Here is a 20973-nt window from a genome sequence, read left to right on the forward strand (position 1 = left end):
TAAGTTGATTGCACTGAGGATTTGAAGTCTTCTGGTGTGTCCATCTGCTTTTGCATAACCATCTGCCCCAAACACTTGCCTTGTACCCCAAGCCCCAGTCCATGAGTTTTCTTCTTCGTCTGGAAGGCACAGAAGGGTTCCAGGCATGTGACAGACACCTGGTTTAAGGGGAAACGATTTCTTGCATGGGAGCAGGATCCATCACTAAGGATTCATCAGGAATCATTGCTGAGATTTCCTAGTGATGTTCCTTTCCTTGCCAAATTTATCTTTTTATGGTTACTAAAAACTTGGGTCCCTCAATCCTTGAACCACAGCCAGAAAAGAGAGTGAGGCTGAAGGCTGCTCCTGGACACTCAGTAGGAAGTCAGGATGATGATGAGGAGGAATTACTGTGTTTACTTCCAGCAGAATTTAAATTAAACCAGTTTTACTGAAGTCTTAATTCTTCCCCTGCATTTAAATGCTGTGGTCTGGAAAGCAGCAAGTTTGTATTTCTATATCATTACATCAATAAAGAGCTGGAGTTTTGTAGCCTTCCTTAATAAATAATCTGGCCTAATTTAATTGGAATTTGGCTGGTGTGAAAAATAGTTTTGATTGCATTTGCTCTTGATCATTCCACTAAAACTTTGTGATGTGAAAGTAGCGTGTTTGTATTTACTTATCACAGCACTAGAGACCTGAATTGGCAGCCTCTCGATCAAATTACCTGATGAATATAAACAGCAGATTTAATTTAGTTTCGTATTGATTTTTGTCATTATTATTAAAACCCTCTGATCTGAAAAATGAGATGCTTGTATTTCCTTAATATCTTATTACTGGGGCTTGGGTTAATCTTGTAGAGCTTTTCCTTTTTTCTTTTGAGCAACCAAGTCTAACTAATTGGAATTCAACATATGGCATTTTTGACTCTATAAAAGGGGAAAAAGGAACTCGGTTTCTTTAGATAAAACAGCAAAGGAACCTAATCTTGTCGTGGGCTGGGGTCCTCTCCCCTGGATCCCTGTGTGCATTTTGGGGTGATTATTCCCCTGGGGAAGAAGTCAAGGTTGTGGGTCCCCCAGGGGGGACCTCAGGGCATCTCTCTGGGCATGGGGTGGCAGTGCCAGGAGGGACAGTGCCCAGGGGAGGCTGCCAGGGGCTTGAACACGGCCAGGGCTCTCAGCAGAGCCCTTTCCAAGGGCTGCTTTCCTGGGAAGGGAGGGGGGCTGCACAAAGGCTTCAGGGATCCCATGGAAAGCAAATGGCTGGGAGATTTGCAAACTGCCCACGTGTGATTTGTCTGAACAGCTGCCGTTGATCTGTAACTCAGATTGGCCTTGGAAATCATTCCGTGCTTCCAGCTGAGTGGTGGGTTGGAAGGTCCAGGAGTAAGCAGTGAGCTGTCTTCAGAAACCAAAGGCTTTCATCGATGTGCAGATGGGTTTGAACAAAGCAAAGAAAATGAGAGTATGTAACTCCAGCCTCTGCCTCAGCTGTGTTGAGGCTGCTGGTCTAACTCCTGGCAGCAATTGTGAAAATTCAACCTTTGCTCTTGCTGTTTGTTGGCGTTTTAAAGCCTGTTGCTGCCTGTTGTGACTGGAGCTGTGTCCTGGGGGACACCGGGAGGGGTTTGCTGGCCCGGCCTGGAGCTGCTCTGGGGAAGGAACTGGCCCAGTTGGGACGTTGGGATCCCCAGTGTCAGAGAGAGTCTCCTGCAGAGCCAGAGCCAGGTATTTCAGCAGTCCTTGGTTCCAGGAAAGCCGTGAGTTTTGGTGGGTTGACACCGAAGTCAGGCTCCCCCTTCGAGGAGGAGAGGGCTGCAGGAGCGCGTCCATCTGTCCATCTGTCCGTCCATCCCCACACCGTTCAGTACCCCTCTAGTTTTTGGGTAGATGAGCTCTGACCAGGCTCATGCTTCGAGAGTGCCACAGGAGCAGGGCCAGCAGTCAGTCAGTTTGTCTGTGTGTCCGTCTGTCCATCCGTCCGTCCATCCCCGCACCGCTCCGTGCCCCTCGTTGCTCACAGGGCCACCATCACCCCGTGATTTTTTTTCCGGTAAATTCTCTCTCTCTCTGCCCGTTCCTCCCCTCCCCGGCCGCCTTGACGGGCACCGGGGCTGACCGGGGCGGGGCAGCCGCCCTTGCAGGCGGGGGCGGCGGCGGCGGGCGGCTGGGAGCGCAGCCGGTGCCGGTGCCAGCCCGGGCATCGCGGGGCCGGTCCCGGGGACGGCGGCAGCAGCCGGTGCCGGTGCCGGGAGAGGATCGCGGGGCCGGTCCCGGGGGCGGCGGCAGCAGCCGGTGCCGGTGGCGGGCGGGGATCGCGGGGCCGGTCCCGGGGCGGCAGCAGCAGCCGGTGCCGGTGGCGGGAGAGGATCGCGGGGCCGGTCCCGGGGCGGCGGCAGCAGCCGGTGCCGGTGGCGGGCGGGGATCGCGGGGCCGGTCCCGGGGCGGCGGCAGCAGCCGGTGCCGGTGGCGGGCGGGGATCGCGGGGCCGGTCCCGGGGCGGCGGCAGCAGCAGGCGGCGCTGCGCCCCTTCTCGCCGGCACCGGGGCCGCCGGGCTCCGCTCGGCTCCGCGCCCGCCGCCCCCGCCCAGCCCCGCACAGCCCCGCGCCGCCGCCGCCGCCGCCCGGCGATGCCCGCGGCCCCCGGGCGCACCGGCCCGCGGAGGCGGCGCTGACCCGGCGGAGCGGCCCCCCCGGCCATGGGCAGCGGCGACCCCGGCCCGCACCGAGGGCAGCACCGGCAGGTACGTGCGGAAAGTTTGGGGAAGGGGAGCGCGAAGGGACCCCCGGGGCGGCTCCCGCCGCGCTGCCGAACGCCGTCGGGGCCCCGCGCCCCGGCCCGGTGCCGCTCCGAGGGGACGCTGAGCCCCGGAGAGGGAGCCGGGGTCGGGGGAGCCGCCGGGATCGGTGTTGCCAGCGGGCAGCGGCGGCACCGGGATGCCGGTTCGGGGGTCCCGGCTCGGGCCGGCTGCCGCACGTCGCTGCCCGGTCCCCGAGTGCCCCGGTCCCGTGTCGCCTCCCGGGGCTCCCCGGAGCCCGTGCGGGGCTCGGGAGGGTCCCCGCGGTGAGTTTCTCGCGGCCGGCGCTGCCCTGAGCCCCGAGCCCCGTTAGCGGTGGCTCCGGCAGCAGCGGCGCCCCCGGTCCCTGCCCGCCCTGTGGCGGGGGATCTGCCGCGGAGGGGGCTCGGACCCGGCGGGGCCCGGTCCGACCACTGGCTGCGGGGGTGGGCTCTGACCAGGGGGACTGTTTGCCCCGGTGAAACGGTTCTGCCCACCCTGCGAAACCGCTCGCCGTTCTGAGAGGCAAAACACGGCTGGAGAGACCCCAAGCTCTGCAGCCAAAGATGCTCCTTCTCCCTGGAAGGGGCCGTGAATCCCAACCGCTGCTACCTTCGGTGCAAGCTGCCTGTGTGACCAAAACCTCGGGCAGGACAGGATGGGATGGTGTCTTCCATCTTCCTCTGCTTCTTTCCTCTCTGCCATAGCTCCTCTAGTCAGCCTCTGTCCATTGCCCGGCTGGAGTGGGGAAGGGGCGCTGGGGTTCTGCTGCCTCGTGGGGTGGCTCGAGGGGCACAGGATGGACACAGGATAGGTGTCCCCCTCACCCACGAGTGGAGGCTCAATGGCCCAGAGGAGAGTGTGAGCTGTGCCAGTCCCATTCTGGAGCGGGGCACGAGTTGGTCCATGCCGTGGTGCCGGGCAGGGAAGCAGGAGTCTCCTCCTCCTGCCCATTAGCCATCCCTTTTGCTGCAGTGCAAGGCTTGGGGGGCTGTTCAGTGTGTGGGTGCTCTTGCCCTGAGAGAGCTGATCTGCACTGGGGCACCCACACCCCAGCAAGGAGCCTGCACAGGTGAGATGTTGTAACTCCTGGGGAACAATCCTGGCACTGGACGAAGCAGAGGTTCTGGCTGTCAGCAGAGCTGACCTTCAAGATGCCAGTGGCAGTGGCGTGGTGGGATCCACTGAGTGAGGGAGCAGGAACAGGCCCGTGCTTGGGTGGAATTAAAAACTCTTCCGCTCACCTTGGCTGGGAAGGAAATGCTGCAGACGCTGGAGGAATGAGCAAGAAGCTGGAAATAAATCAGCATGGAGAAGAGGATGAGAGAGCACATTTGGGGGAAGGAGTCCTCTGCATCTCTTTGTGCTCCCCTGACACCTCTTTGCCTGGCCAGAGGGTACATGCTTCCTGCTGCCCTCACAAACACAGCTGTGGGGCGGGACTGCTGCCAGTGTGACCTGAGTAAGAGCTAAAATGAAGTGTGCAAAACGACTTGGCTCAACCTGGAGCTCTGGGGCTGGGCCAGGCTCCCCTGCAGTGGGGTTTTCCTTTCAAGGAGAAGCAGTACAGCCTTTGGGCAGCTCAGAGCGTGGCAGGGTGTGGGAGATGCTGCGTGAAGCTCCCATCAGTGGTGCTCCAAGGGGCCATCCAGCTCCCTCAGCGCTGCCCCAGCTCTGTGACCACAGGAGCTCCAACTTCCCAGTTCTGCCTCTAACGGAGCATCCTCAGCGCTGCAGAGGGAGCAGGGATTGAGCCAGGCTGCTGACCATGCCAGAACCTGTGCTGTGCCTTCCCAGGTGTTTCCTTGCTTGTCAGGATCTTCCAAGGAGGCACCAGCTTTCCTGAAAACCCAGCAGCCTCTCCACACCTCTGCCTTGGCTGTTGTGCAGCCCATGGAGCTGTGCCTGTGGGTGAGGGAAGGACACGTTCCCTTGGGCAGCACCTGCAGACACGGAGCAGGCAGAGAGCTCTGTGGGTCCAGCCCTTCTTTTGTGTGGAGGGATCAGCCACTGCTGTCCTGAGGTTTTCCAGCTATGGACAGGGATGCTCAGGGTGGTCCCGGGCTGGGTGCACAACCCATCCCTGTATCCTGCCCAGTGGGACATTTGCTTCAGGGAAATACTAAAATAAAATCACCCTTTCCAATGGGCAGCATAACATCCCCAGTGGTGTGGGAGGATTTCTGTGCCCGAGGGCTCTGGCCAGGTTTTCCTTCCCGCTCTGTGGCCGGGGTGTGGAGCTGCCTGGCACTGCCGACCTTCAGGTTGTGCTCTGTTGGGTCAAAGCATCAAACAAAGGTGCCCAAGTTCCAAGAAATGCTGAAACAGCAGGAGTATGGAAATAGCTCTCGGGAAAACTGGCAGGACTGCAGGGCCAGAGGTGCACAGAGGTTGACAGGGTTGGGGCTGCAGCAAGGAGGGTTCGTGTCACTCGGCACAGAACCCGGCCAATGCAGCAGCCTCCCCCACCTCTCTCGTTCTTCTTTTTGGGTGGAATTCTGCTAACTCTAATTGTCCAGCTCACATGGACCTTTGCAAACAATGCTCCAGACCGGCAGGGCTTGGAGCATAATTTGGCATGACAGAGTCCCTCATTAGCACCGTGGGGCGCGGGCTGTGCTCCAGCAGCTGTGCACAGAGCAGTCCTGGCTGGAGGGTGGCAGTTCCACGTGTGGATTTAATGAAGGAAGAGGAAAAAATCCAGAGGTGCTGTGACAGGTGGAGTGGTCAGGGTCTGGGAGGACAGCATGGAGCTGCTCTCAGGATGTCTCTGTGTTGGGAGACCTCAATATGTCTCCGGTGTGGGTGGTGGCCCGTGCCCACGTGTGCCTATGGGGAGGGACATTGGCCCACACAAAGGAAATATCATCTCTTGCCACCCTGGTTACAGCTGAGTTTGATCTTCTGAGAGATTTGGGCACTTGGCAGTTACCTCAGGTCCCAGCCCAGACCTGAAAGGCAAAAGCATCTAAAAAATCTTAATGAAAAATCCCACAAAATTCCAAACGGAACGTAACAGAATGGGGAATATTGATACTTTCAATCAAAATTAAGTGCTTTGACGTGCCAGAACGCCACTCTTCATTTCAAACTGACACTCCAGGCTGAAAAATCTCAAGTCAGACCAAACATTTGTAGTTGGAATCTCACGACGCCGGGGGTTGACAACTGTCAAAACAGCAGTTTCTGCAGAGATGTGTTTTCTGACGGGAGTTTGGGCATGAGTGGGAACCCTGAGTGCCTGTGCCAGGGTGGAACACCAGGGTGGCACCTCTCAGCCTCATGCTCCCCTGAGCCCCCTGTGCTCTCCCGGCCGCCGGAGCGGCTCCTTCCTCTCCTCGTGGCAGCTTCCCTTTGGAATGTGCTGTGGACAGTGCAGGCTGCATTATTGATAACGTGATTTATTTATGCTTCCTTGGCTACAACAAACAGCTCAGCCTTTCCGAGCTAAATATAGTTTGCTCTGGGAGTGTGTCCCTGTCCTGTGTGGGATGGGAGCAGCCAGCGGGGCGCTTGGTTTTTGTCCGGCTGAGAGGTTTAGGGATATCCCCTGGAGACCTCACGTGGCCTGGAGGGTCCCATGGGGCCAGGCTCTCCAGAGGGGCTCTGGTGTGGGCTGTGGGGCTCGGGGCTGTGCTCTCTGCATGAAGGGGCAGCCTTCATGGGGTGGGATGTTCGTCGTGGGATGTTCGTCGGGGACTCGCCGTCACAAGAAATGCAGAGGCTGGCTGGCAGCCCTCACATCTGGGCTGCCAGATGTGCCCCGGGGTGGGGCAGGACAGCTGTGTGCACATCCCAGCTGGGGCACAGCTCCTCCCTGGCACAGCATGGCCGGGGGGGTGCCCACGGGGGGGGGGGACACATGCCCTGCTCCCGGCTGGATGCAGCGGAGCTGCCTCTGGATTCACATGGAGGGCTGAGCAGCTCCAGGAGAGCTGTTTACTTTGTCATTGAGCAAATAGTGCACGCTTTAAGCTGGCATCAATATTTACACAGTAGGCTGTCGTGTCTCCAAAGGAACTCCAACAGTGCTGGCTGTTGTATGATCCCCCTCTGAGAAGCCTCATGCAGCGAAGACTCTGCTGGAGTGCAGGAGATCACCTAAATATGGGTTTACCTGAGGGAGTCTCACAGTCCATCACATCACCTCAAGGGTTTCTTGCATATTGACCCATCCTGGATTCATTCTGGCAACAGAGGGGCTGAAGCAGGATCAGTCCCTTGTCACCCAGTGGGCAGGGATGGAGCCAGGACAGTGAGCAAGATGCTCCCAGCCACTCTCCCGTCTGCTCCTGGCCAAGCCGACCATCCCACAGCATTAATTAGGAGCATTTCCTTACCTCTAAATTCTTTTTTAGCATAAAATATGTGTTTTTGTCAAAATACCTTTCCTTTTTTTTTCTGGGCAAATGTCAGCATTTTTGATGACATTTTCGGATTATTTTTTTTTCCAGATGGGAGAATCAAAGTGGAAAATATCACTTTAAATCAACAATTTAGAATGAAGCATTTTTCATTTTGAAATGTCAGTTTAAAACAGGACAATTCATTTTGAAATGCTTCAAAACAAGAAATGCCCTTTTTACCACCTCGAATCACTTTGTTTTGATTAAAAATGTCAGTGCTTTGTGTTCTGGCTCTTCATTAGAGCTACTGTTCCACTGTCTCGTGGTCCAGAGTGGATAGAAATTTAGAGGATGGTTCAAAAATGAAGATTTCTTCCCTCAGAGGTGTGGGTTTGTCTGCTGCACTGCTGGAACCCTGTGCTGCCCATGGAAGGGACCGTGCGTGCGAGGTTGGCGCAGGGCAGGGGCTGCTGGTCCTGGCAGCTCTCCCCAAGCTGAGCATCATCCCCTTCATGTTACGAGTTATGATCCAGCACTAAAGTTTTATGGGGGACTCAGTTTGCTCTGGACCTGGTTAGACCCCAGCAGGTGATAACCAAGGCCTCGAGGTCTCCACGTCACTTGGCAGACGCCGAGCGGTGACGTCGCTGTCAAGTGCTTCTGCCTGTGGAGCCCCAGAGCTGTTCCCACCTGCAGGGCTGTGGCTGTAAATAGTGCAGAAAACATATTTAGAGCAGTCGACAGTAAAATACCAACTCTTTGGGGATTTACATTTTCCCCTAAGGGCTCCAGACGATGTAAAACTCGGCTCCTTCCCGGCACACCCTGTGTGGGGTGGGAGGGGGTGCCTGTGCAGTGCCCTGGTGTGCACGGAGGTGCCAAGGGAGGTTATTGGTGTGTCCAGAGGTAATGGATGCAGTGTGAGTGTGTGGTTGCACGAGCTTGGCAGCTGTGCTGAGAGGAGAAGCAGCCCCAGAAGAAAATGATGTGCTGGGAGAGGAGAGCACTGGGCTGCAGGTTCTGGAGCTGCTGCGGGCAGTGTGTATCCAACCAGGCATCAGCTGCCCTATTTCTCAGATCCCTGAGTGGTGCTGACCCCAGGAGATCCAGCATGATCAGTCCATCCATCTGTCTGTCAGCAAGTGGTTTGCAAGTGCCAAACCTTGGGCATCACTGCAAGGGACCTGGGTGACACGAGGGCAGTGTGGGTGTGTAACCAGGCACGGAAAAGGCGGAGCCTGGAACTGCTCGCTGCTGATTTTACTCTGGCTCTTCCCACACACTCGGGGTCTGTGTGTGGTATTTGTCATCTGCGTTAATAACCTACTACAAAGGGCCTGATTTTGTGCTTTCAGCAGTAAAAACCTGGAGCAGCTCTGCTGCAGTGGATGGGTCCTGCTGCTGCTGTTCAGGGGGGCGAGCAGGGTTAGGGGCTGGGCTCCTGAGAGATTTCGGGGTGTGTGATGGCCACCCGAGGGTGTGTTTGTTGAAGTGGGGCTGGTCAAGCCCAAGGTGTCCCCAGCCACTCCCAGGGACACAGTGGCTCACACTGACAGCAAGTATCACTGCCCATGTCCTTCTTTCTCCTTTCAGACGCGCTGATGTCTGCCCCTGGCCAAGACCTGACCCACCTGAGGTTGGCAGATGTGCAGATGTGAGCGTGAATCCCCAGTAAAAGGTAACTATCACTCACCTGTGCTACTGCTGGTGGGGTTTCTTTCTGTCCTGCTGCAGTGGCCTGGGCTGCTGATGAAACTGGAGCCCATTTGAGGGTGGTGGGTGAATCCCTTCCTCTCCCAGGGCCGTGTCCCCACAGCCAGGACACCCCAGTCCCCGCATGTTCAGTGGCTGCACCGCTGTGTGCATCAGCATTGATGAGTGGGGCTGCATCTCCCAGCCCTCCTCATCCCTCTTCCTCCACATATCTTTTCTTCTTTTCGGTAGAATGAGTGAGAGAGACATACAGAGCCTGAGCAAATGGGTTTTCGTGCTCACTCTCTGCCTTACCACGCTGTGGGGACGACTGACACTGGCCTCCACCCATCATCACAGAAGCCATTCAGGTAGGGGAGCGACGTGGGATTTGCACTTGGAGTGCCTGTGTGTGCAGGAAACTCCCTGGGCTGCTCCTTGGAGACGGGCAGGAACATGGAGCCATAGGCCAGTGAAGCTGCTCCTTGGAGTTAGAACTTGTGCATACCCAATATGAGGCATTTAAAACCTGTAGTTTGGTGAGTCTGGCTGGTCTGAGGAGCTGAAAAGCGAATTGCTTCATGTCTGTAGCAAAATCTGAGACACACAGGATGACCCATGGGTACATCTGATACATCTGTACATTTGGGTGATTACTGAGGTGATTCTTGGTCTGTGAGCTGTGGATGTAAATCTTTCCATCCAAGTTGCAGTGAGAGTCACAAACCCCACTTGTTATGCAATGAACACTCTCCACCTCAGGCTTTTGTTAGAAATACAAATTTTCATCCCCCTGGTTGCAAAGATGATCTTGAAAGGCGGAACAAGTATAAAGTGATGTAGGACTGAAAGTCTTGCTGGAAAGCATCGTCTTGGCTCTGGAATGTTCATTTGTTATTCCCAGCTGTGGATCTGAGATTCTCCCTCTGTGTGTGTGTGTTGGAATGCTCCTCTGTGCCATGGATGTGACTTTCTGGAGGGGTTGTGTGAACCCATGGCTGATGTTTGTGTCTGGAGAAGGGAAGCAGCTGGAGTCATGCTCAGCCCTCTGTGCCCATCCTGCCTGGTGCAGGAGCCTGATGGACCATGCCAGGGTGGTGACCCAGTGGTCCAGGGCTGGAGATTCCTTGGGTGCATGGTGGGAGGACGTGTGGGTGGGTGGGCACTGGTGTCACTGGTGCTACTGGTGTTACTGGCAGGGCTGTGCAGTTGGGCAGCAGAGACAAACACTTGGAGTGATCCTGGGGCACCCACTGTCTGCCTCTTGTGCCTCTGTCTGGAAAGGGCATTTAAGGGTTAATTTGAAACCACTCGTGCTCTTGATTGACCCCACACCTAACCCTGTCCTATTTCTGTCATTTTTGCCTGACAGTTAAAGCAGTTCTAATCCTGTAATCCCCAACCACGTTGTTTAAAACCAAAACGCCTCTTCCAGAGTGACTCCCTCACCCAGCCAGGCAGCAGATACCTGCCTTTCCCTCCTCCTAACCCCGGATGCCCCATCCCTGGAAGTGTCCAAGGCCAGGTTGGACAGGGCTCTGAACAACCTGGGCCAGTGGAAGGTGTCCCTGCCCATGGCAGGGGGTGGAACAAGATGAGGTTTGATGCCTCTTCCAACTCAAACCATTCTGTGATTCTGATATGGGAAAAAACTAATTTTATTTTTGGGATGACTTTACAACACTGGCTCAGGACTCCCTGGGATACAGGCACTGCTGACAGCCAGGTGTTCACCCAACCTGCCCAATCCCAGTGCCAGAGAATCCCACTCCACCACGGGATCAATTTGCAGGGAGCTGCTTCTTCAGGGAAGAGTCAGACCTGGCATTAATAAAGCAGCAACTCACCCAGGTTTGAAGTGCAGATGCCCAAGTGTACTGCTGGGGTGTGAATTATGTATAGATCTCACTCGTCCATGAACAGCCAGGCTCAGGGACTCACGTGCCAGCAGGCAGAGAGCTGGGGAATTTTCACTCACGCAGACTTAACCACAGTGGACCAAACCCTGTACTTTTTATTCAGGAAAATTCTAATCCACAGCAAAGAGAGCAGACAAGGAGTAAGCACTTAAAATTTTGACCCCACCCTATGTCTGTATGAACACGGTTTCTCTCTGCCCATCCTGCTTTCCTGGCACTGTAAGAACCTTCCGTGGCTGCCTCCTCTCCTGGGCTGTGTTTCCATGAACTCAAACCAGGAATTCTTGCTCTACTTGCCAAGTTCATGGCCTTTCCTTTCCTATTTTTTTTTTCTTTTCCTGTGCTTTTGCTTCATTTGGGACAGTTTTTGGAGGATGTTATGTTTGAAACACACTTCCATAATGCTAGATCCTCGGTGGCAGTGACATTTGTGTCCAAGGAAGCTGCAGTTCTGTTTCTGTGTGGAATTCTGTATCACCAGTGCCTGAGACCCCCAGAGTCAGAGGTGCTGATGGACACACACATCAAGAGCTTTCAGCCCATTAGAGCATTGACTTTATTCACAGCTAAAACCACTTAAAATGAGCAATAATAGAGAAAGGGCTCTAATTGTTACTGAAAGGTTTCAGAGCCCAGAAAACTTATGAATTTCTTGAACAGAGAGCCCACCTGCAGACCCTCTGTTTGCCACCATATTTGGGCTGTGGCAGTAAGGTCTGATGGTAGAATCATGGAATACCCTGAGTTGGAAGAGACCCACAGGCATCAAGTCTAACTCTTGGCCCTGCACAGGACAGCCTCAAAACCACACCGTGTGCCTGAGACCCCCCTGTGCCCACCCCACGTGGAGATGCTGCTGTGCCCAAGCAGAGTGGTGCTTCCTGGGGAGTGTGGTTGGGTTTAAAGAGCCACATGAACCAAGCACAGTCATTTGGAAATGGAATAGGAGACTCCTCAGTGAGGAATGATTCCCCAGCAGTTTAATCCCCCGTGTAACGTGGCGAGGTCTCTGTGATGAACAAGGCTGGGATGTCTGGCTCCAGCTCCCACAAAGGTGGCCCCAGCACTTCCTACTGAACCCCTCTGAAACTGATAATCAAAGTGATGTCTTCGCTTTTATCCACGTTCGTTGCTCAACCTGGAGCAGAAGTAAAGGCATTTAGTCAGCTGTTGGGAAACGAGGTTTTCTGGATGAAAGAACAGCACCAGTTTCTGATGAGGTTGTAAGAGGGATTTACTGGTTAGCACTGCTCAGAGGGAAGGCAGCAGCTCTGTGGCTTTTACTGATGAGATGTTTCACTTGGAGAAGCCTTGGTTCCTCTGTCCCATGCAGCCTTTACATGAAGGTGGAATATTGTCCTAATTCACCCTTTCTAGACAAGGTGGGTGTGGGATCATCCTTCAGCACCGGGGGGACGGGTGGTTGTGTGTTGGGAGCTGCATCCCCAGCTGCAGGGTGTCCTTGTCACACAATGTCAGAACACTCCCAGCTGTTCTCAGCACAAGCCCAGGAGTTTGGACTTCTGCTTGCAAGTGTGAAGTGATGGGATGTGCACGAGCAGTTCATGGATGTGCACACACTCACACATGTGGGGACGGAGTGTGACGTGCAGTCTCGAGGTGACAAGAGCAAAAAAATCCCAACAGAAATGTGGTGATAATGAGCGATAAAAACAAGGCTGCTTCTCTCCAAAGCCCTCTTAAATAATACATGCATCTAAGGCAGTAGTGATTTTAAGGCTTTAATTATTTAGTGAATATTAGTAGTGGAGTTGTTGCAGGGTGCGGAGCACAGATCACTCACACCGCTGGCTGCCCGGGTCTGCCCATGATCTGCTCCATTCCTGGTGCCCCCAGGGCTGTGCCACCCTTGAGCAGAGCCCACCAGGGACAGGATCCTCTGCCTCCCTCCAGGTCCTGCCTCTCCCTGCTGCTCAGCCCCCCCCCCCCCCCAGGACACCCAAACCCCTTTAACAGCATTTCAGTGCCCAGGAGAACCATATCACAGAATCACAGAATGGTTTGGGTTGGAAGGGACATGAAAGTTCATATTGTTCCATCCCCTGCCATGGGCAGGGACACCTTCCAATAGACCAGGTTGCTCCAAGCCCCGTCCAACCCGGCCTTGGACACTTCCAGGAGGAGGGGGTTTGACACAGGGGTTTGGGCATTGCCTGGCACTCACATGCATCCAACTTCTCTTCATTTTGCAGCTCTCTACCAGAAAGCAGAGCAGTGTTTTATACTGAACATGTGGAGCTGTGCCCACGCTCCCTGAGACACTCAAAATGTGTCATTTGAGGTTATGCCATAAAAACCCATGTTCTGCTGCTCACTTAAAGGTCAGCCAGAGTAGGACACCATTTTTATTTTATTTTTGCATGCAGGATTCAAAAGCCCTGCGCTCTTACAATTCTTTTATGGTTCCATGAGATAAGGTGTTTTTTTTTTCTAAAAATGGTTCCAGTGGGGAAATACCAGTTAAATGGGAGGGAGAAGTGTGCCAGAAGCTCTGGAACTTATCCCAGGCTCTCTGGGGGTTTCCTGCTGTTGGTGTTAAACACACCATCCATCTGATCTGCGTTTTGTTCCAAGTTTCCTGCTGCTCAGCAAAAGGAGAGGCAGCTGCAGGGAGCTCTGGAGCCCATGGATCGCGCTGCACGTGGGCTCAGCCCCTCTGCTTGTGCTTCCCGGGCGTGGGACATGAAAGCCCAGCGTGGCAGGGAAGCCCTCGGCGCCGCTCTCCTGCTGGAATCCCTCGGCACGGGGCTGCTCAGCCCCTCTGCAGCGAGGAGGAGACAGCAGCGTCTCTTGCCGGCATCCCGGGGATCAGCACATCTGAGGTAGCGGGAGCTGCCACCGCCCAAAGCCCTGAGCCCGCTCGGCTCTCGGCGCTGCGGGCGAGGGGAAGGAAAGGGGGTGAATCTGGTGTGTAGGAGCTGGGGTGCTTTGTGCCAGGTGGGATGGCTCTTCCCAAAGGAATGTCACCCCTGCTCAAATGCCTGGGAAGGGGATGCACCTGGAGGGGTCTGGGCAGCAGGTAAACTTCCATTGTCGCTGTGCCCCAGGGCAGGATGTTGGATGCTCACAAGGCAATGGTTTTAAACTAAAAGATGAGAGATTTACAGCAGATATTAGGAAGAAATTCTTCCCTGTGAGAGTGGGGAGGCCCCGCCACAGGTTGCCCAGAGAAGCTGTGGCTGCCCCATCCCTGGAAGTGTCCAAGGCCAGGTTGGACGGGGCTTGGAGCAACCTGGGCTAGTGGAAGGTGTCCCTGCCCATGGCAGAGGGTGGAACGAGATGAGCTTTAGTGTCCCTTCCAATCCAAACCATTCTGTGATTCTACAATTCCAAGACCTTTAGGCACATGGAAGTGTTTCATGGCCTGAGAGAGGGATGGCTCCTGGGGCTGTGTGCTGCTCCCCCAGCTCTGCCATGGGTAGTGCCCTTGCTGTGGGGCTGTGCATGCCCCAGGGAGGCTGCAGGGCTGTGCCAGGGGGCTGTGGGGCTGTGCCAGGGCAGTGGGGTGCCTGCCCCAGGCAGGGTGCTCTGTGTAGGCAGCTCTTCCCTGGCAGAGGCTCCAAGCCTGCGAGTCTGGCACCACCATGCCCTGTGCTCAGCCAGCTGCAGTGAGGCAGAGGAGAGGAAAATTTCTCTTTATCTCTGAGCTGCACCTTTTTGAGCAAATTAAAAGGGCTTTGGCACGTTAGCAAACTCCTATTGCATGGCTGTAATGAGCGATTTCTCAGTTCTGCCTGGCTCTCCCTCAGCTGAACCTTTTTAAATTAGCTGAAAATGAGCAGCCGGAGAGCAGGAGTGCGAGGGAGCAGAGGGGTCGCCTGGGCAGCCCTCCTGGGAAGAGCTCTGCTAATGAAGCTTTTCTAAAAACCAGTCAAAACCACAACTCCGTGTGAGCACTGAGGCTGGAGGGTGTAAAACCCCCTGGTGGGGTGTGCAGGGTGGGACAGTGACTCCTTGTGGTCCCGGACCACAGCGTGGTGGGAATGTGGCTGAAGCCAAGGATCTCTGTTTCTACCTCAGATTATTTGAAAAAGCCCATGAAGCATAAAACCAGAGCATAACAGTCACGTTTGTTCATTAATGAGTTGCTTTCCTTCTCGCTTCCACCGAGGTCTACCATTTCTGCATGCAAAAAGAATGGAATTTATTATTAAAGCTGAGTTGTTATGGCATTTCAAAGGGAAGATAAAATTTATGGCCAGAGATGCTATTACAAAATATTCCAGGATAGATAATTGTGTAATTATTATGGGCATAAATGAAAGCGATGGTGCATTAAAAGCAAATGACCGTGAAATAACAATAAATAAAGAAAATTAAAGCTGTGGTGATTGCGTGGCCTGTCCTGCCCGTGTACTGGGGGGTGCAGGGCACAGAGGTGTGTCTGGGGGCAGCTCCTCACATCCTGCCCTTCGTCTCCCATCTGGCACTTGGACACGGTGGGAACAGGAGAAGGGCAAGGAATGCTTTGGCTGGAAGCTGGCACAGCTATTTGTAAGCCAGGAGGTTGCACTTGGACAATCATTTCCCAGCAGGGGTTTGAAAACGTGGCTGCAAGGCAAAGGGATTTCCTTCAGCACCACGGGGAGAGATCCCGTTTCCCTCAGCTTTCCCTGGGGAGGTGAAGTGTCTGCATTCCAAAAGCTCCTGGAAGCCGGGCAGTGTTTGCTGGTGAGCACAGGGATGTGATGGGCACCCACGGGGGCACTTGCTGTGACACAGGTCAGCTGCCCCTGGTCCCCCTCACTTCATGTGGCTGGGGGTGGCTGGAACCCCCAGCAGGACCCTCCAACAGTGGCCAGAGGTGAAGCTGAGGCTGGATGGACAGGCTGAGGATGGGTCAGAGTGACTGCTGGAGCTGAGTGTGCTGGGAGAGGGCAGAGAGTGGGCTTGTGCTCACTGGTACCTGTGCCAGCAGCACCAGCATCAGGACACTTCACTCCTCCAGTGCTCATTAAGCAGGACCTGCAGGGGTCTCTGGGGTCATGGGAATGGAGATTCTCCATCCCCATTTGGCTGATTTGCATTGTGTCTGTGTGGGCCTTGCCTGTCCTGCTTGCACCCCTTCCCAAGCCTTTCCTCCAGTGGCTCTCCTGGGGGCTCGTGCCTGCACTCTGGGATGTGGAAGGTGTCCTGAGGGTGTGGAGCAGCCAGGTCTGACACCCTGACACCTGTTCACCTTCGTTCATTTTGGGATGCCACACTGAAGGGATGCAGCTTCCCCGTCCTCCACCCAGCCTGGCTCCTGCTGGCTGTGGAATAAAACCCTGTTCCTGGTGACTCAGGGGATGTCCCTGCCTGGCTCTGCACTGCTCCTCCAGCGCTCATTAAGCAGGACCTGCAGGGATCTCTGGGGTCGTGGGAATGAAATCTCTCCAGCCCTGTTTGGCTGATTTGCATTGTGCCTGTGTGGGCCATTACCCAGCCAAGGCATTGATTGCTGACCAGCTCGAAACCCCCATCCCAGAGGTGATCAGCCAGCTCAGTAGTTTTCTTTCTTCCTTAATATTTTAATGGCAGTGGGAGGGGGGAGCAGCAGAGCAGCCTGGGTTGCTGATGAACACCGTGACATTTGTCTGTCACTGCAGGGTAGAAACACCATCCTGATCCTTCCTCCTCCACCCAGGGGATGGTGGGTGATGACGAGACGAAGGTGTTGGTTGTAGTTGGAGGGTCAGAGGTGGTGGTGCTCTGCTTGAAGCCAAAAGCAGCACAATGCACCCTCCCCCCTTGTAGAGCAAAGTGCATCTCATTATCAGCTGCAATTAGCTAACGTGCTCATTAGTTTCAATAAAGCTCTTGGCTTGGCCCTGGCAAGAGGGGATGAATTTTGGTGGGTAAGGGTGGGTGTGAGGGCTGTTAGGAGTGAGAGCTCAGATGCAGGAGGTGTGGGGCAGGACCAGTGTTTCTCCTTAGGGGCGGGTTGGGGAGATGCTGTGCTCAGTGCCTGTATGTCACCAGCAGCCCCAGGCAGATTCCAGAGGCTGGGACAGCACTGCCCACACCGGTCTCTCCCGGTGCCTCGGTCATGGCACGCACTGGCAGCACTGCCTGGGGGGGGGTGGGCAGGAGGTGTCCTGGGGTCTCCAGGGCCTGACAGTGGCTGTTTCTCCTCCCTCAGTGCACGTGGAGCCCGGCACGTGTGAGGTGATCGCAGCTCACCGGTGCTGCAACAAGAACAAGATCGAGGAGCGCTCCCAGACGGTGAAATGCTCCTGCTTCCCGGGGCAGGTGGCAGGGACGACACGGGCAGCTCCCTCCTGCGTGGATGGTGAGTACCCCACGGCCACAGCCCCATCCCGTGCAACTCCTGACTGCATCCTCCTAGACTGTCAGGCTGCTGTGGAGCTTCCATGGCGCTGGGATTAGCAGATGGGACCTGCCCAGGGATCCTTCAGCAGAGCACTGGGGAAGAGGGAGCATCTTGGAGACATTCTCTGTTGGCATGGCTGTGTTGCCCCAGGCTGTGTGCTGGTTATGGTGCTCCAGGATCACTGCACTGGGACCAGGCACTGCAACATCAATCCCTGCATGTCTCCTCACTGTGCTGCCACAGCCAGAGGCAGGGATGTGACTCCAGCTGTGCAGCACCATCACCTGCGAGGAGCACTAAGCAAAACTCAAGCTGTGTATGTTTTATTGAATGCCATCACATGCCATCACCGTCAGGAGCAGCAGCAGCCCCTGCCAGGGTGGTATTGACTCCCTTGGCAGCTGGTGCCCTGTGAGTGCACTTGTGTGCAACACCAGGAAATGACAGGATGAGTTGACAGGGAAGGCTCTTGTTGTCCCCAACAGCTCAAGTGTCCTTATTCCCAAATATAGGGGAGCCTGCTCTGGGTGGAGGCATGAATTGCAAGAGCCTGACAGACCAGAGTGGCAGGAGACAGTCCCTTTGCTCTGTAGGTGGAGCCTAAATTGGGTTTTTGAACAGCACTGCTCTCACTGGGAGTGAGGATAAGGCTTTTTGCCTGGGGTGGTGAGAGAAAACAGGGTGTTCCTGAGGCAGGTGGAGCAGTTGGGTCAGGCAAGGCCAGGAGGTGACGAGAAGCTCCTTGACCAAAGCTCCTTGACCAAAGCTCCTTGACCAAGGCTTCTCGACCGGAGCTGTGCTGGAGAGAGGGGCTGCACCTCCTGCTGTCACCCAAAGCTGGGCAGGGCTGGCCCCCACACCCTGTGTCACAGCCCAGCCACTGACCCCTCCTCTCCCCCAGCCTCCATCGTGCTGCAGAAGTGGTGGTGCCAGATGGAGCCGTGCCTGGACGGGGAGGAGTGCAAGGTGCTGCCCGACCTCTCGGGCTGGAGCTGCAGCAGCGGCAACAAGGTGAAGACGACCAAGGTACGTCCCAGGCAGGTGGGGGGAAAGCCTGGCTGTGCCTTCCCCAGCCTGGAGCAAACAAAACCCAGGAAAGCATCCCCAGAGGAGTTCCCTGTGGGAGAGCTGTGGCTCCTCCAGGGCAGGCACTGTTTGGTGTGGGTGCAAAGCAGAGCAGAGGATCTGGGCTGTGTGGTTGTCACCAGTGCTGGAGGGGCTGGCGGGGCTCCCACAGCCCTGAGTGGGTCCCATGGCTTTGCCAATTCATAATTCCCACTGGGAAGCTCGGTGAGGAGGATGTTGGGTGCCTCAGCCCCTGATCAGACATATGGGGGTGTCTCCACCATCCCAGGATGTCCTGGTTCCTCCCCAGCACCTCCCACTGCTCCGGGGCAACACATTACTCATCCCACCCCAGTGGCACAGCCCTGACTCTGTCCCCACTCCCTGTCTGAGGCAATCATCTGTGACAGAGCACTACATGATTATTATTTTCATGGCTTGCTGAATGCCCCAAAGAACAAGGTGTAATTAAAATTTTATCAAACTCATTAGTAATTACATATATGCCATGGTTAATCAGTTGCATAATTTTGTAATCATTGTTCCTTGTGTTGAGTGTAATTATTCCTTATGCTTTCGTTTTCCTCGCCCCACATCCCCTGCCATAAAATTATCGCATTAAGCAATGTTGAGGTTTTTTTCATTACTGCTATTATTTTATTGCACAGAAAGCACTTTCATGCTCAAGTGTTTTTATGGGCATCCAAGAAGGTTCCTCCAGCCCCGTGCATCCATCACTGACCAGTAACTGCAGCACCACATTGAGCTCGTTGTCTTTTTCCCATTTTACTGTTGTTTGGTTGGTTTCCCCCAGCTGTTAACATTGCCCAAAGCCTCTGCTCAGGATTTGCTGTCCTGGGCTCTCACTGGGACCATTTCTGATCCACTCTGGAGCTTCTGCTCTCCTCCCTCATCCAGCAGAGCCCTCCATGGCCATCCTCCCATCACCCCTTTTGGGTCTCGTGTCCTCCCTTAGGGAGGCAGCAGTTTGGAAACGCAGACCTGTGTTTTCAAAGGGACTTTGGGTGACTTCAGTCACTTCGGAATGGTGCCAAGGGGCTGGATTTGCACCTTGCAGTCCCCTCTCCAGACCCCAGTGGGAGCTGCAGCCGGAGCACGGGGTGCACAAACAATCCGTAAGGTGACACTTGGAACGACCACCCCGCTAAATGAACGTAAAGATCAAATCTTATTTTCACCTCTTAAGGCTGTTTGGTGGTAATTCCTGGGTGGGGAGCCAGCTGGATGTGTTGGGTGACTTCTCCTGCTCTCCACAGGTCACTCGATAGCCCCCGTGCAGCGCGGCAGTGACTGACCAGCCTCGGCGTGGGTCCTGGTGCTCCTGTGAGCAGCAGGACGTGTCCTGGTGCCTGTGGAGGTGGGATGATCCAGGGCTGCCATCCTGTGCCCGCTGGCAGGACCGTGACAGGTACCACCAGATCAGAGCATCCGCTGAGCCCCGGCTGCCCCGGGGGCTGCAGGCAGGGACCCCAGCACAGCTGCCAGACTCCTGTCTCTCCACGGTCCCCTCCTCCTCTGTGGACACGTTCACCAACCAAGAAATGGGCTTGTTCTCCAATCCTCTTAAATCAGAAACTCCAGCCATGTAAGAGCTGTTGACCATACAGGGACAGACAGGCAGTGGGCCCCCAAAATGGGCTTTATTCTGAATAGCTGAAATCATTGCTGTGAGTCGCCTTTCCCCATCTCCCAAGATGCTGAATCCGAGTTGCTGGCAGGAACTGGGAAGTCAGTGGTTGTGTGAGATCCTCCTCCACGTGGCTCCCAGCTCCTGGCCCGGGGGGTACCTAGGAGCAGGCCCTGAGCTCCAGCCTGGTCCCAGGTCACTGGGGACTGCTCTGCCCTCGGAGCACTGGGCTTTCCCTGCCCCTCCACCTGCCTGTGGCAGCTGTGGCAGCGTGGCCAGGGGGTGTGTGACACCCCGTCAGTACCCCGGGGATGATGAGATGTCTCCATGGCGCATGCTGCTGGTTTCTCCTTCCTCGGTAATTGCATTAATCAGGCTGCAAATTTAATGTTTTCCACCGTGCAAGTCCCAGGCACCGAGTTTCTGCTTGTGTTTGCAATCGAATTCCAGAGTCGTGTGGGGGGGAGCCCTCTCTGCCTGCAGATGCCCAGCCAGGGCCCCAGACCCAGCCAGGTTTTATTGCATTAATCCCAAATAAAGGAAAATGTACCATCTCCCGGCCCTGAGCTCGTGACCTTCTCCAGGACACACCATTTCCCGTGGTGCAGCAGCTCGAGGGGGAGAGGACACGAGCTCTGTGCCCCCAGTGTCAGCAGGGCTGGGGACCCCAGGACTGTGGGGTGTGGGGTCAACACCTCCAGCCCCGATCTGTGGCCCATGCAGGGACAAGCTGGCTCAGGAGAGGCTGGAGATGTTGTGGGAGGCCATGGCACTGCCAGGGTCACTGGTGTGTGGTGCAGCCTCCTGGCACGGGTGGGACTCATTATTGGGACGTTTTTGTAACGGGGTATGTAGTACCCACTCCAGATGTGATGTATATACCAGAATGTGAAATAATAAATTCATTTTAATCTCTGCAAAGGATCTTTTCACTCAGCAGCTGAGGGAGGCTCTGAGAGTGCTTCTCATGCCGACTGGATCTGAGGCAGAGGTGCTGGGGACTCTGCCCTGCCTGTTCCAATCCCAACCAGTTCACGCAAGGGTGGCTCTGGAAAAGAGCTGGAAGCCTGTTGTGGCCAGCAAAAGTTTGATTAGGTTATAGTGATCCTAGAGAAAAGAGCATTAATTTCTCCAGGATGATCTGCTGAGAGCTTTTCTTGTCCTGTCCCTAATCCTGTCCTGCCCCTTCTCCTTGGTGTGGC

At 55.3% G+C, this 20973-nt stretch overlaps 1 protein-coding gene across 2 annotated transcripts; it reads left to right on the forward strand.

Moving 5' to 3' along the window:
• The first annotated feature begins 1884 nt into the window (after positions 1–1884).
• TAFA3 (TAFA chemokine like family member 3) lies at positions 1885–20692 on the forward strand. 2 transcript variants are annotated; one of them, XM_064636076.1, is made up of 6 exons: positions 2600–2734; positions 8707–8791; positions 9058–9176; positions 16867–17016; positions 17960–18084; positions 19401–20692. In XM_064636076.1, the coding sequence occupies exons 3-6, from the start codon at positions 9059–9061 to the stop codon at positions 19410–19412; spliced, it is 405 nt and encodes a 134-aa protein (XP_064492146.1). In that variant the 5' UTR covers positions 2600–2734; positions 8707–8791; position 9058; the 3' UTR covers positions 19413–20692. The 2 variants fall into 2 exon arrangements, with proteins under 2 accessions (XP_064492145.1, XP_064492146.1); XM_064636075.1 differs by lacking the exons at positions 9058–9176; positions 16867–17016; positions 17960–18084; positions 19401–20692 and having other exon boundaries at positions 1885–2734.
• Positions 20693–20973: the final 281 nt, after the last annotated feature.

Source organism: Pseudopipra pipra, chromosome 25 (genome assembly GCF_036250125.1).
Source record: "Pseudopipra pipra isolate bDixPip1 chromosome 25, bDixPip1.hap1, whole genome shotgun sequence".
In the NCBI taxonomy this organism is placed as follows: Eukaryota; Metazoa; Chordata; class Aves; order Passeriformes; family Pipridae; genus Pseudopipra; species Pseudopipra pipra.

Excerpts from the sequence above, each read along its gene's own strand:
- TAFA3 (XM_064636075.1), top strand. The coding sequence starts at position 1,900 with ATGCTTCGAGAGTGCCACAGGAGCAGGGCCAGCAGTCAGTCAGTTTGT. Across the intron at positions 2,735-8,706 it reads ACCGAGGGCAGCACCGGCAG|ACGCGCTGATGTCTGCCCCT; the intron begins GTACGTGCGGAA and ends TTCTCCTTTCAG.